Consider the following 15418-nt stretch of genomic DNA (forward strand, 5'->3'; position numbering starts at 1 on the left):
CCTATGAATTATTTTGGATCTTTCATTTTTTGGGACCTCTATTTATAAATTTTGAAACTCTCAAAATTTCTTTTTCCCTCCAAATAATATCAAAATTATCTTTGTAAAAATATTTCACCCATTGAATGCACACCCCCACAGCGCTACACCCAAAAAGACCTCTCTTCCAAAAAATCCTAACAAAAGCCACCAAGAAGAAGAATAGTCAATGTAATTACTGTCACTGCTAGCCCATCCACCATTGTCACAGTTCGTATACTCTCTCTCTCTCTCTCTCTCTCTCTATATATATATATATGTGTGTGTATATACATATATACATAATTTCTTAGTTTTCTCGTAATAATTTCTTCTCTTGCAGGAAAAAAATTATAATAATTAGTTTGGTTAGTTTTGTTGGTGGATATTATAAAATTGTGAGTTCAGCAGAGCACTGCACAATAATATTATCAAAACTACGCGATGAATGAATAACTTTTGAACCTGATAATGAATTTGGGCTACTTCCGATAACTTTTGCAAGTGTTAAAAATTTTGACCATTCAATATATTAAAAAATTTCCTGTATTCCTGAACTTGAAAAAATGAAAACTTCTGCAAGCGTTAACGATTTTGACTGTTCAATGTGTTAAGAAATTTTCATGTTCGAACCTATATTCCCGAACATTACTTATTTGTTTGGGAATGCCTTCTCGAACAAATAAGTAATGTTCGGACTTATGTTCCGGAACTTGAAAAAATGAAAACTTCTATAAGTATTAATAATTTTGACCGTTTAAGGTGTTAAGAAATTTTCATGTTCGGACTTGCATTCCCGAACATTACCTATTTGTTCGAGAATGTTTTCTCAAACAAATAAACAATGTTCAGGTATGTGTTCCTGAATTTCGATCATATGCTTGGGAGTTCAGTCCCGAAAAAAATGACGAACAAATTTTATTATTTTTGTCATTTTTTCAAAAAACTTACTCTTATAAGGCCAATCTCCTCTGAACTAAGAACAACATCAAAGTTATGAACATCATCTAAGTTTTTATTGTTGTACTCCTATTGTCTTATGGAGTTGTAGTTACTAGAAAAACTTCCACTCATTGTCATTGTCGGAGAGGTGTAGATAGTCAAATGATTGTCATTATTATCGCCAGAATATTGCCGCCAAAAGACTTTTAAGGTTTTGAGGGTGAGTAGGTTTTGAAAGTGAGATTTGGGAAAGATAGATGGGTGGTGATAGAGGTAGGTGCTCTCATAAACCCTAATTTATGATATAGTGGGCGTGTAAGTTTAATTGTGAGATAGGGTGTCACAAAATTAATAATGTCATTTTTAGTAGTAATTTTATTTGAGATTATTATCGTAATACAAAAAAAGTTAAAAATTAGGAGGTCCAAAATAATTTATAGAGTGCTAATAGCAGCACTCATTCTATATTATATATCCAAAATCATATCTCTTCAAATTTGTGTATTAAAACGTATATTACATATCCATTTTTTTTTAATTTTATTGTAAATGTACTATATGATAAAAAATGATAAAAGTATATTTCAAATTTTGTGCATCAAGCGTTTGTCAGTTTATAAAGTAAGAGAAAAAATAATTAACTAATTACAAAAAATTATAGAACTGCCATTCTCTCTTTATCTGTTTGTGTTAAAAAAGGATATGATTTTGAATTAAAGTACAACCTTTTAATGATGAAATAAAAAATGAAAATTTCATTTTACATTGAGAAAATAAAAAATATTATTCAACATTTTTACTAATTAAAATGATGCAATGATCTACCCAAAATGTTTTATTTTGTTTATGTTATTGTGATTTTCCTCTCTAGTACAAACGATATATTTCATCTGTTGGAGTTTGTTTCTTGATGAACAACCAATTGGATTTTAATTATCAACTGACACCGAATTTTAAACTTTCGATACCAATGATATATCGACACGTTTCCCGATATCATTAACCCAAATATTTTGTACTTAAAGAAAGGTAGAATGGGAAGAAAAGACATAAATACAATAGATCCATTAATTTACACTAGGCTTCAATTTCTACTTTTGTGAACTTAACAATATAGGATTCAGATCCTCCAGTACAACAGCACACCAACATTTCAACAGTCAATGTAATGCTTTTTGTCAAAACATAATTGAAAATGGTAAAAGAGAACAAATACACAGAACTGTACCGTGTAACTTAGAACAGAGTAGAACCACACCAAGTACTTGACTCCGTACAGGCATCCATCTTTATTGGAAGTTCATCAAACAAAATAATTACTGCATTAGATATAAACTATAATCTTGAACAAAGACGACTTCACTTAGTAGAATCTTCAGAAGTGAACTTAAGCGAAATACTATTGACGCAATGACGTTCATCAGTTGGTGTAGGGAAGCCTTCACCTTTAAATACATGACCCAGATGGCCACCACAAGCTGCACATGTAATTTCAATCCTCATTCCATCTGGGTCTTCCTGAGGAAACATGACATGACGATATTGTTTCTTATGAGAGGGGAAAAAAAAAATATCAATAGATATGACTTGTGAGAACTATATGGTGAAGAGAATGGATATTGAGTGCAATATAAGAGGAAACATGAGACTCACATTGCGGTTTATGGCTCCAGGAAGACCTTCATAGAAAGCGGGCCAACCACAACCGGAGTTGAATTTAGTTGTTGACTTGTAGAGAGGAGTTCCACATCCAGCACAAGTATAGATTCCCTCAGCAAAGAGCTTGTCATATTCCCCAGTGCCGGGATACCTACAAAGCCCCAATATAACAAGGTTTATACAAGTAATAAAAGGACACAATTCAGCTGTTTCAGAATATAACACCAGCCAGTTCAAACCCAACCTTCACAAGATTCCAAGCTTTTGTTTAGCAAAATAATAACCAGCAGCAGTGCTGCATTCATCAGATCTATGCTCATCACATCAACCATTCAGAGAACAACTAATGACACTAATCTCACTAAAAAAACAGCCACGTACGATGCATCCATATAGCTGGAAAAATATTTGTGGAGTTGAGATTTAGCATGTATTATGGCACAATAATTATGCTAGTTTGTTCTTTCAACCTGTATAATATTTAAATAAATAAAAACTCAAAACCCAGTGCATCCGGTTTTTCCTTCTTCCTTTAATCTTTTCCTCTACTTTAAAAGCAATTAAACTAAAAGAAAATTTGGTGCAGAACTTTTTTTTCTTAGACAGGAAAATGGCATTCAAATCCTCAAAAAATTCCAGCAGCAGATGTGTTGGATTTCACATATATTTCCATCCCTTTCTTGCCCTATCCCAGGCAGCAATGCCTTATATGTTTCTCTTACCACATTCCACAAGATTTTACGTTGTTCGGCCTTTTCTTCTCTTAGAGAAGGAAGTTGGTTTATGTTGTTGTCCTGAACTATAAACTTTGTCATCCTAAGATTGACATGTTAGAACTTTTTAGCATGCTCTCCTCCACCTCCAACAACATAAACCTCCTCTGCTTTTCCTCTAAAACAAATGGTTCAATTACATACAACTTCATATGTAAGAGGCTAGAGCTATGTTTGGATCTTGGATTTGAAGACGTGTTAATGGAGGGAAAAAACAAACTATGAACACTACTAAGAATCACTAACCCATCAAACAACTCAGTCAATCTATATATATCTCCTGAATAGGAAAGTCCCGAACCCAACAAAAACAATAATTAGGAAGTGGTTATATCAACAGCAACTAAACAATTACCAAATCCACCACAATATTCAATTAATAGGGTTTAAAGTTTTAAACAACAAAGACAAAGCCAAGCAATTGAATGAAAATGTTATAACCAACAAAAACAACAATTAGCAAGGGGTTCATCAAGAACAACTAAACAATTTAATAGGGTTTAACATCTATATAACAAAACAAGGGTGTTTTTGAATTGGGGATGGGACATTTGTCTGTGTGTCAAAATGTGGACCATCAGATTAATTCAATCTAAGGGCTGAAAATATCTTACTCTCATTTGTCCTATTTGGACATTTCAATGGTTTAGATCAATTTTACTAAGTTTAATAAATAGTCCAGATTTAGGTTTGGTTCCCACCCTGAAAAACATCTTCCTCTTTCTCTCACAGACGTCTTCTTCCTGTTTCTCTCTGATTTTGATTTCAAAATTTGAAACTTCATTCTCTCTCACACCTCTTCCTCTTCCCACCACACATCTTCTTTCCACCAAGCTTTCTCTCTCTAGAAGTTTAAGTAATCTCCGGTGGTGATTTCCTTTGACGGAATACAACCCCGCTGAGAGGGGATGATTTGTATCATCTGGCTCAATGTTTTCCTCCTCTCTCTCTACACAACTCCAAGGTAAAAGACTAAATCCTCACCTTTTTTTTACTCCCTCTTTTGTTGTTGTTCCATTGGGTTTGTTATTGTTTAATCTTTGCCTCCTCTCTCTCTCTAATCTAGACAGCTCTCTGCTGGGTTTTTTTTTTTTTTTTGAAGAGGGTGTGTGAATCTAGGGTTTTATTTGGGTTTTGGATTTTAGATTTTGATATGATAATCAATCTTTGCCTCTTCTCTCTCTCTCTCTCTCCCTCTTACTTTTTTCCCCTCTTTTATTTGGGTTTGTTTTTCTTTTTTCTTTTTTGTTACTAGAACAGAATTCCGAATAGCAAAATTCTTGGACAGAATTACCAGCACAGAATTATTTCTTTTTATTAGATTATGTTTCTACAAAAATAAGATAAAATTATATTTAAGCAGATTAGTTTTGATTGAAGTTAACTTCTATGGTTGAATAAAAGAAGCATTGAGACTGTTCTAGATGCTTTTAGGGCAACAATTGAATTGCGTTGAAATTCAGCAATCTGAACCAATTGATTTTTTTTTTTTTATGGTTTGTATAGTTAGTCTTTGGGTTTGGGTTTGAACTTGCAAAATTTCATCAATGTGGTGAGTTAATTATCTATTTGTTGTTGAGAAAGTGGCGAAAAAAATAAAGAAAGTTAAATTTTGGTTATTGTCATTCCTGGGTTTTGCTTAAAGGTCTATTATGATTGTATTTTGTCAAAATTAATATTTTTTTATTGGGTTTTGTACTCAATAACAAGGGTTGCAAGCACCATTAATCAACTTTTGTTCAAGCACCATTAATTTATCTCATTATATTTTTTCTACTCTATCTTTAAGCACCATTATCTTTAATGTATCTCTTTATATTTTTTCTACTCTATCTTTAAGCACCATTAATCAACCTTTGTAGTGACTTCGACGGCGGCAATGGAGCAGACTAAGGTTGTGGGTAGTCGTCTTGGCCTTGCTGACTCTGTTTCAGTGTCTTGGTCTTGCTAGCTCTGTTCAAGGATATCCCAAATAGTTATTTTAATTAGTTAGTTATGTTGGAGATGTTGAAACCATGGGAAAAGCTCCTGGAAACTTTAATTAATTAGTTTTGTTGATTAATTAGTAGAGTTCCTCTTGCTGATTTGTATTAATATCTAATTTGTATTAGATTTGTATTAAATCAGTTTCGATTGCTAGATTTGTATTAAATCAGTTTCTAAAGTCACCATTAATCTATCTATTTTATTTTATTTTTTTTGAACAGCCCATTAATCTATCTATTTAAGCACCATTATGTTTTCTGCCATACGATGCAGCGACTTCGACGACGACAATGGAGCGGACTAAGGTTGTGGGTATTTGGTGTTTGGGTATTTAGTGTTTTGTTCAATGAGATTCCAAACAGATATTTTAATTAGTTAGTTTTGTTGAAACACTGGGAAAAGTTGCTGTAAACTTTAATTAGTTTTGCTGATTAATTAGTTAGTTTCGTTGCTAAAATTGTGATAGATTTGAACTATACTTTAGTTTTGTTTGGTTTGATGCTAAACATTAGTTTTGTTTTTTTTTTTATTTTTTGCAATATTTGTTGGTAACAGGGTGCTTGGCTTCCATTGTAGGTTTAATGTTGTTTCAGCTCCTTCCTCTTATCTTCCTCATTGTTTTCACCTCCTCACCATGGGTTTGAGACCACTTCAACTTTCTCCTTGATGTAGCCGTCACAACCCATTCTAAAGTCTCAACCGTCACAGTTTTCACCATGGGTTTGTGGCAATTGCGAAGCAACAATTGAGGCTTGATATATAAAGTGCTGATGGACGACTGAAGCACTTAAAGCGATTTTGAGGCCACGATTCAATGGGTATCCTCCATCACAATCTATGGTCTCTTTCTTATTCTGTCTCTACATTTGTGTAAACATTTTTCAATAATTATTCCTAAATTCTAATTTTTATTCCTGTCGTTAATTAGAATAACACTCATCAGCTCCAACATTTGCAAATCGAGAATCAAATTCTTATTGAAGCAGCTACACCCTACAGTGCATTTGGCTGGATTATAGAGAGCTTTTAGCCATCAAGCAAGTTAGTAATTTTGTTGTTATTATTAGTTTGGTTTACATAGCATTTGTTTAGTTATTTTTTATACATAGCATTTGTTTTGTTGTACATTTGTTATACATAGCCATCAAGCATGTTAGTAATTTGTTATACATAACATTTGTTTTGTTGTCATTGAAATATGTCTGAATGAAGGTTACAATTACTATCAATAGTGCTTCAAAAAGAGAAAACACGAGTTTAATTGCTTTATTACATTTATGTTATGGATTCTTACAATTTGTATTTGAAGGTTTGCCTTTGTGGTGTACTATATAACTATGTATATATTTTGATTGATTGATTGGCAAAACTAGTTTGTTTGTTTGACTGAATTGCATTTCCATTTTTGTTCTTTTGTTTCTAATTTGCTTAATAGGCTCACATTAGAGAGCATGAGGAAGAAGTAAAACTTCTTCAGAACCTATCACATCCAAACACTGAGGTAAGTATCTGATTTGTATTCTTATGGAAGCAATGGTTGCTCATTCTTATTGACTAATTTTTTCTTTTGGTTGGTTGTCTTCCTTAACTCTACAAGTCTACGAATTAATCATCAATCATGCTTGCTATCGAGTTGAAAAGTTGAATAAATTTTGAAGCAATGGTTTAATCTTTTTTTACAATTATCATACTTTGGGTATCAATTAGGCCATTTACAGCTGGCGATTGATTGGGTCTCTGATACATGTAGCATGAAGTTTCGATTAGGCCTTTGGTTTTCTGATTGAGTCACGAATTATTGTCTTTGATTGCAATTGGATGTCTGATATTGTCTTGAAAGTTTCAAGGATGCTCTATTTCCGAAGAGGTGTAAGGTTTGAGCCCTCTTGAAGTTTTAGTATTGGTTGGAGCAAAACCCACTATTTCACTCTATTTTTCTCTGTGATTTGTTTGTTTTTCTTTGTGATTTGTATATAGCAGGAAAACTTTGATCATGTAGATTTTTGTTATTATTTAGATTCATTCCCAACTTTCTTCCCAAAACAAAGAGAACTTTTGGGTATTGCTATAAAACTTTCTAATTACTTTGATCATGTGGATTCTTTGGTTGGGATTAATTTGAATTATGTTAGGAAGGTTTCTGATTGTGAAGAGAAGGAATAGGCTGATACGTTGCATTTACTTTCCTAAGATTTGAATCGGAGAAAGAAAGAGAAACTTTTGTAGTTAGGAATAAAAAGAAACTATTTGTAATCGGTTTCTCTTCAATTGATTAATGTTTGGCCCTCTCACTTTCTTTTTCTCTCTGTATCCCTTTGAAGAACATGTATGTGTGTTTAGGTAATATTTGTTTGGGTTCAGGAATAAAATTTGATGTTATCTGCCACTTTAACATTAACAAAAAGTACATCACTAAATTTGTCTTTCTTGGGTTAATAAAAATCCCGGTGGTATAATTCCAAAGGGAAACATTATGCATATGATTTTTTGATTCTTTTTTTTTCTGTAATTTTTTTAAAAAATTTCTATTAGTAGCCACGCCTATGAGCTTTATATCTTAATATATATTATTCAATAATAATTTTTTGGCACTTCAATTTCCCGTGGGATTGAATTGTAGAGGTGCTAATATGACTTCTTTCTTTCTTTCTTTTTTTCCCCCCCTCCCCTGTAGGAACATTGCTCAAGACTGGCATAGTTATGCTTTTTTTTAAAAGACATTTATGAAAATGTATGTTACGGATGTGTTGTATAATATTCGTAGGTGTGTTTGGATCGTGAATTTTGGTAGGATTATGAAGAGATAGAGGAAAAGAATTAGTAAAATGTGAATGGAATATAAACTAAATTATTTCTTTATTTTCCTTTCCCTTTCCAAATCCCTATTCAAATTCATGATCCAAGCTTGATAAAATATTCAAATGAATGTTATCTTTTGTTGTCTATTTTGACATATGTAAGTTGTGGGTATTTCACTTTAATTCCATTTGTTGAACATAAATATTTCAAGTAACTCATAATGCTTTAAGTTTTATAGGTGAGTGAAATTGCTATTCACGCCTCTCCATCATGGTATGTGCAGATTTGGGTATGAACCTGTCATCAACACTTTGACACTCTAATTTTGACATGGTTGTCAGAATGAAAATGAATGCCAAGTTCATGTTCTATATATTTTTAGACTTTGCAATGTGTGCCTTCTAGAAATCAATAGAACTTAAGGGCTTGTTTGGTTTGCTTTTGGGAGACTTGTTTTTGAAAAAAAATTTCAAAATTTTGTTTGGCTTGTGGTTTTTCTCAAAAAAATTCCAAAATTACTTTCTTTTTCTTACACATCAATCAATCAATTTTTCTCTCTCCTCTCTCCTTCTCAATCACTTTTTCTCTCACACTTCTACTCAATTACAACAAAATATTAAATCATCCCAATCTCCCAAACTTCCAAACTCCAAAACTATTTTCAAAATATACAACCAAACAAACCAAAAAAAATTCTAAACTTTCTCCCCAATTTTTTTTTTGAAAATCACTCTCTCAAAAGCAAACCAAACACACCCTAAATGTTTTGACATGAACAACATAAGTTCATTCATATTTCAAGTTCATTATTCTTTTATTTGAACCAAGTGGGTTGACTGGTTTTGAGTTTATGGGTTTTTTTTTTTTTTTTTCCTCCTTTTAAATTGAACACATCCTTAGAATAATATTTTTATGGAATACAGTAAATTATCATCTCTAAACCAATTGTCTTCATTGTTCTTAGTCTTGATATTTCATATAGGAATTCGTTTGATATTACATGCAAGATTTTTTTGATATTCTATGCAGAATTTCTTTTGTCTTCTAATTGTGGAGCTTTCTTAATTGATTATGAAAGGAATATTAAATTAGCAATTGATTTATTATATTGTTACTGTTAATGGTGCCATGAGAATGCTAAAACTAGCAGTTTGGTTCTCTTGCATTTAAGGCAACAAAATTGAAGCAACTTTTCCACTAGAAACAACTTCTAAAATGCCCAAAAAAGGCAATTCAATATTTCATTCACCAATTGTGTTATTCTTGGTTAGTCTACATGGTAAGAGTGGAATGTGAATGTGGGAGAGTTAGGGTAAAGGAACCCAAGTGAATAAACTTTAATGGATTGATTTAAAATTTTTTGGTGTTGAAATAAAGATGCTAATAGAATATTTATGGCTGAATTACTCTTAAAGGTTTTGAAAATATATTTTTTAAGTTTTTACATGTACACTACCGAGTTTTATACAATTTTTTCCTCATTTAATGTTGAGTTATATACACTATCAAATGCTTAGGTTTTGTTAAGGAGTGTCCCTAAGGAGTGTCTTTAGGCACAGGTTATCACTATATTATCTATGTTTTTTTAATTTTTTTTTTTGTTGATAAATATCACTATATTGTCTATGTTGTCGTGTATCAATGTCAAAAAACATTAATTACTCTTCTAGGAGAACACAATTTGATTTGAAATTTGCATTGTTTAAACTTATGATTCCTACACATTGTGTGGTTACTTTGAATTTAGTTTGGCTATCATGATTTGAATTTCATGTTTCTAATGGATTTGTCTCAACTCAAGGGTAGTGAAAAATGTATAATTTGAATTTCAAAACATCAACAAATGTTTGTTGCGTAGATTAGCATGTATCCTTATTTTGATTTTCTTGAAAAAATAGAATCTTCGAAAATTATTTCAGGATTGAAAATGGAGTGGGAGGCTATTCAAATAGAATAAAAATTATGCTAGGAGAGCCAATGAAACCGTAATGTGATCAGACGAGTAAAAGGCGAGTTTCATATAAGATGAGTTTAGACCCGTTTTAGCTTTGAATTGCCGCCAACAAAATGATTCATTGACTTCATGCATTTTGCAAAGCTGAATAAAAAGAGGAGGCACCAAAGATTTTTTTTTTTTTTTAGAAAATTATAATTTCATTAATTATCTATGGTTGTGATGTTTTCTTGGAGATATTCCTATTCAAAAATTACATTAGACCTTTTGTTTTTTTCCCTAATAATGCAAGTTGGGAGGTATAGATTTTTTTATTTATTTGTTCTTGACCTTTCCAGAAAGAAATTTAGCATTACTTTATCCTTGGTTTTGTTTGGATTGGTTTATTCTATGGGTTTGTTTTTGTTAAGAAACACACTAAATTATATAATTTATTGTTTGGTGATTTCTTAATTACTACAAAATTTATTTTACTCTAATTTGTTGGCCCTTTTGCAGTTAGAGTAGTGGAGCTTATTGTTTGTTTTCTCACATGACGATGGACATAGCTAAGACGGAGGATGCGTCAAGTCCATGGAGGGAGTGTTAGTGAACATAGTTCTAAAGCAAGGCAACTTTATATGACAATGTCACTTAAGCAAAAATGTCTATTGGTCACATATAGAAGATGGTTTTGAATTGGTTATCTCTTTTCAATGTTAATAACTCAATTACATCAATCTAATAAATTTGGTTATTACGTCACTTTTGTTGGGTTTATTTTTTTGTTTTACTTTGTGTCCTTTTTTTTAACATAGTGTGCTTGAATGTGCTACAAGTGTTAAGAGTATGAGATAATGTGCTATTTCAGTGCTTGAGTTATTTATCTTTCAAGGTTCATTTGGCAGTTTCAAACAATTCTCAACTTTGTTCACATAGTTTTATTAGAGAGCTTGGATGTATTACAAGAAGTTATTTATAGCAGATTTAGCTGTGCTATTAATTAAGTAGGCACCGTTAATTAGTTTTGCTAGCAATGTTCAATTTAGGAGTACCGTAGACATGAGTAATTTTCTATTTTGTCATTTTAATTTGTCAAATTGTTAGAAGGCTAAAGAAATTTTTTACTCTATATCACTATTTGTGTATGGACAATTTCACTAGGTGGTATTTTTAGGCACGAGTCATCCGCTAGAAGGGTAAGATTAAAGACCAAGTCTTGCAACCTACAATCTCTCAAGTTGAGTCAATTTTGTAAAATATTTTGGTGACATGTCAAAGTTGTTTGACTCCTCTCCAACATTTTATTCGAAAAAAAGGAATTGTTTCTTTGACTCCTCTCTAACATTTTATTTGAAAAAAAGGAATAGCTAGGTATATGTTATCTAATGCAGCACTATGTTGTCATCAAGTTCAAATTTTTAAATTTTAACTTTTATTTTCCTTTTTTTTTTTTTCCGGTGCTTGCTTAAATATAGAAAATAAGTGTCAGGCATGTAATCAAATTGCTCGAGACATGAGATCTCTATTGACACAATGAGCTTGAATGTGCTACAAGTGCTAAGAGTATGAGATAATAGGCTATTTCAATACTTGAGTTATTTATCTTTCAAGGTTCACTTGGCAGTTTTCAACTTTGTTCACATAGTTTTATTAGAGAGCTTGGATGTATAGCAAGAAATTATTTATGTCGTATTTAGCTGTATTATTAATTAAGTGGGCACCGTTAATTAGTTTTGCTAGCAATGTTCAATTTAGAAGTATCGTAGACGTGAGTAATTTTTTGTTTGATTGTTGTGTGGTATTTCAAATTTTTAGACTTTGATCTTGTCATTTTAATTTGTCAAATTGTTAGAAGGCTAAAGGGGTGACCATTGGTTCAATGGTAAATCCTTGGCCTAATAACCTTGAGGTTATGGGTTCAAGTCACGGGGCAATCACTTTGTGCACTATGCCAAAGGTTAGGTGTGTATCCAATCTTTCCCCTCCCACACACATTAATGTGTACTAATTGGGCGTTATTTTTTTTTTTTGTCACTATTTGTATATGGACAATTCCACTAAGTGGTAATTTTTATGGTTATAAACTTCATATTAAAATATTGAAATATATAGAATCAGTAAATCATTGGATTTTTTTATATGTTATTGGAAGGATAGTTGGTTTTGGAAGAAATCAAAATGTATGCAAGTATTTTTAGGCACGAGTCATTCGCTAGAACTTAGAAGGGCAAGATTAGAGACCAAGTGTTGCAACCTACAATCTCTCAAGTTGAGTCAATTTTGTAAAACATTTTGGTGACATGTCAGAGTTGTTTGACTGCTCTCTAACATTATATTTGAAAAAGAAGGAATTGTTAGGTAAATGTTATCTAATGCGGCACTATTTTGTCATCAAGTTCAAATTTCAACTGTTATTGTGCCACTTTTTTTTTCATTTATTTTTTGCAATGCTTGCTTAAATATAGAAAATAAGTATTAGGCATGTAATCAAATTCTTCAGAGACATGAGGTCTCTATTTTTTGTTATTCAGTACAGATCTTTTCATTATGTGATTTTATTTGACAATGAGTTTAAGAATATATGAGATGTTAATACACTCTATGTGTGTCATTGGTTGGCTCTCATTCTAAATTAGATGATTAATGTTCTATTGTTGGCTAGCTAGGATAATTACTCTTTTATATCAAAATATTCATTCATCCACCCAAAAAAGATATTGAAATCTGATAAGGCAAAAAGGTTACCAGTTATGATACTAATTCAGTAATATTTTTTTATTGAATGTTTGTTATACATGTGTCATTTTAAAATTTGCTATTTGGGCTTAGATTTTAGAAAATATTTTTAGATTTTTTTTTTATGTTACACTGAAATATAAAATTCATTATTTGGACTCTATTTTTGAAGTTTAATATTTGAGATTTATGAATATTTTTGTTAGTTCAATGTATAGAAACAATTTCAGCTTCTTATCATTGAGGTTATAAATTGAAATAATATTATCATTTTGAATTGATTTATTACAATTGAATTTCGTAACAGATGTGATACCAAAAATATTGTTGGTTGTGCCTTCAGGCACGGGTTATCCCTTGTCAAACAACAAAACAAAGACGAAACCAAGAAATTGAATGAAAATGTTCTACCACCACATGAAACAATATAGAAAGCACATATAAAAGGTATCACATATATTCATCAAGATTCAAGGAAAACTAAACAAATACCAAATCAACCACAACACCCAATTAAAAGGGTTTAACATCTAACAACAAAACAAATACAAAACCCATCAGTTCAATGAAAAATGTTCTACCACTACACAAAACAGAGGTATACAAGTATGCAAAATATGACTAAGTATCGTACTCTGTCCCTTTCAAGAACAAAAATTAACAAGTGGGTTCATCAAGATTCTAGGAAACTAAACAAATACCAAATCAAAACCCAATTACAAGGGTTTAGCATCTAACAACAAAACAAATACAAAACCCATCAGTTCAATGAAAAATGTTCAACCACTACATAAAACAGAGGTATGCAAGTATACATATATGACTAATCTTATTCTGTCCCTTTCAAGAACAAAAATTAATAAGTGGGTTCATCAAGATTTTAGGAAAACTCAACAAATAAGGGTTTAACATCTACAACAAAACAAATACAAAACCCATCAGTTTAATGAAAAATGTTCTACCACTACACAAAACAGAGGTATAGAATTATGCACATATGACTAAGTATCGCACTCTGTCCCTTACAAGAACAAAAATTAACTAGTGGGTCCATCAAGATTCTAGGAAAACTCAACAAATACCAAATCAAAACCCAATTAAAAGGGTTTAACATTCTAACAACACAACAATTACAAAACCCATAAAATTAAATGAAAATGCTCTACCACTACATGAAACAGAGGCTTATATAGCATACATATATATATATATATATATGAATAAGAATCATACTCTGTTCCTTTCTTCCTCAGAATCCGAAACTGCTCAGGCGAAAGAATTGCCCTCCACTCTTCGTCTGATTTCTGCACAGACCCAGAAGCAGCCATGGCTACAACTCCGCCTCTGAATCTCCTCTCGCTCTGACGAAACAACAAGCCAAACCCAGGCTGAGAAATTGGGGTATTGATGAATATGGGCTTCGATGAAAACTGCCTGAGTTGGGTATTGCAGAGCCTAGTGGGAGTATTTGACTTCGGTAGTAATCGGGAAAGAGGGGTGGGATTGAAAATTAGGGTTCTAGAAGAAGAGAATGGTGAGATTTTGAGAATCTGAGAGCCCATTTGTGATAATTTCGAATTGTTAATTTGTGCAGCCACGCTACCACCGTTTCTCGGTTCACCGAGTCAGCATTAGTTTGGAAACAGTTTTTTTTTTTTTTTTTTTTTTTTTTCCTTCGCAATTTAATATTTTTCTAATTTAGGTCTCATTTCGCAACACTATAAATAGGCAATATATTGGTTTATTTTTATCACGTCTTATCTCTATTTTTTTGCATATATTTTTATAATAAAAAAAATAAAAAAAAAAATCAACTTAGAGCATCCCTACCAGTTTACCTAAATTTTATCCTAAAATATTATTAAAAAATTCATTTCCTATTTTTAAGAATCTCTTTTTCTTTTACTTCCCCCAACAAACTCCCTATTCTTTCTCTATTCTATTAAACTAGGGAAAAGCACCAATAAATCCCAAATTTGGGAATGTTAGACCATCTTCAACGCTTCACCAAACCTGGCATCAAATTTAAAATTTGATGAAAAAGCCACTTTTTTGAGCTCTAACGGTTTCACCAAATCGATATCAAATCGAGAATTCACCAAAATGAGAACAGGCGTAGCATTTTACCAAATCACTGTTCCTGATCGTTGTCGGAGACCAACCGGTCGACCACTAAAGGGTTCAAACAGTTCAAAAAAATGTTCAAACAGTTAAAAAAAATTTGCCTTGCCAGTCGCCCCGGAAAAAGGTTCAGACAGTTCACTGAAAAGGTTCAAACAATTCAAAAAAAAAAATTGCCTTCACCGGTTGTCCCGGCGCAGATTTGATGAAAATTTGATTTGATGAACCATTGGAGCCCTCCGTATCAGAATGACAAAAAAGTCACTTTTTTACTCAGATTTGATGAAAATTTTGGTGAACCGTTGGAGATGTTCTTAACCCATTTAGTCCTGAAGGTTTTTTGTTGGACTAATAGGTCCTATTTCCCACGAAGCTTACTATAGGCATTTTTATGATTTCCCTTCTTTTCAAACATCAAACATTATTCATCAAGCATCAAACATTAGCA

The 15418-nt window shown here is 31.9% G+C and overlaps 1 protein-coding gene across 2 annotated transcripts; it reads right to left on the minus strand.

The window, feature by feature from the left end:
* Positions 1-1995: 1995 nt before the first annotated feature.
* On the minus strand, positions 1996-14544 carry LOC114284596 (peptide methionine sulfoxide reductase B5-like). 2 transcript variants are annotated; one of them, XM_082914228.1, is made up of 3 exons: positions 14083-14544; positions 2614-2770; positions 1996-2478 (listed from the first exon to the last, which is right to left on the minus strand). In XM_082914228.1, exons 1-3 carry the CDS (start codon positions 14409-14411, stop codon positions 2320-2322), a joined length of 645 nt encoding a protein of 214 aa, XP_082770354.1. In that variant the 5' UTR covers positions 14412-14544; the 3' UTR covers positions 1996-2319. The 2 variants fall into 2 exon arrangements, with proteins under 2 accessions (XP_082770354.1, XP_082770353.1); XM_082914227.1 differs by having other exon boundaries at positions 1996-2508; positions 14083-14514.
* Positions 14545-15418: the final 874 nt, after the last annotated feature.

Source organism: Camellia sinensis, chromosome 2 (assembly GCF_055761805.1).
Source record: "Camellia sinensis isolate YWXY chromosome 2, ASM5576180v1, whole genome shotgun sequence".
Taxonomy (NCBI): Eukaryota; Viridiplantae; Streptophyta; class Magnoliopsida; order Ericales; family Theaceae; genus Camellia; species Camellia sinensis.

What these genes read in the sequence shown, in the direction of transcription:
- LOC114284596 (XM_082914227.1), bottom strand. Translation starts at nt 14,411, where the DNA reads ATGGGCTCTCAGATTCTCAAAATCTCACCATTCTCTTCTTCTAGAACC. An exon ending in CTGAGGAAGAAAGGAACAGA is followed by an intron (nt 2,771 to 14,082) that starts GTATGATTCTTA and finishes GGGGCTTTGTAG; the next exon opens with GTATCCCGGCACTGGGGAAT. An exon ending in CTGGAGCCATAAACCGCAAT is followed by an intron (nt 2,509 to 2,613) that starts GTGAGTCTCATG and finishes CCCTCTCATAAG; the next exon opens with AAACAATATCGTCATGTCAT.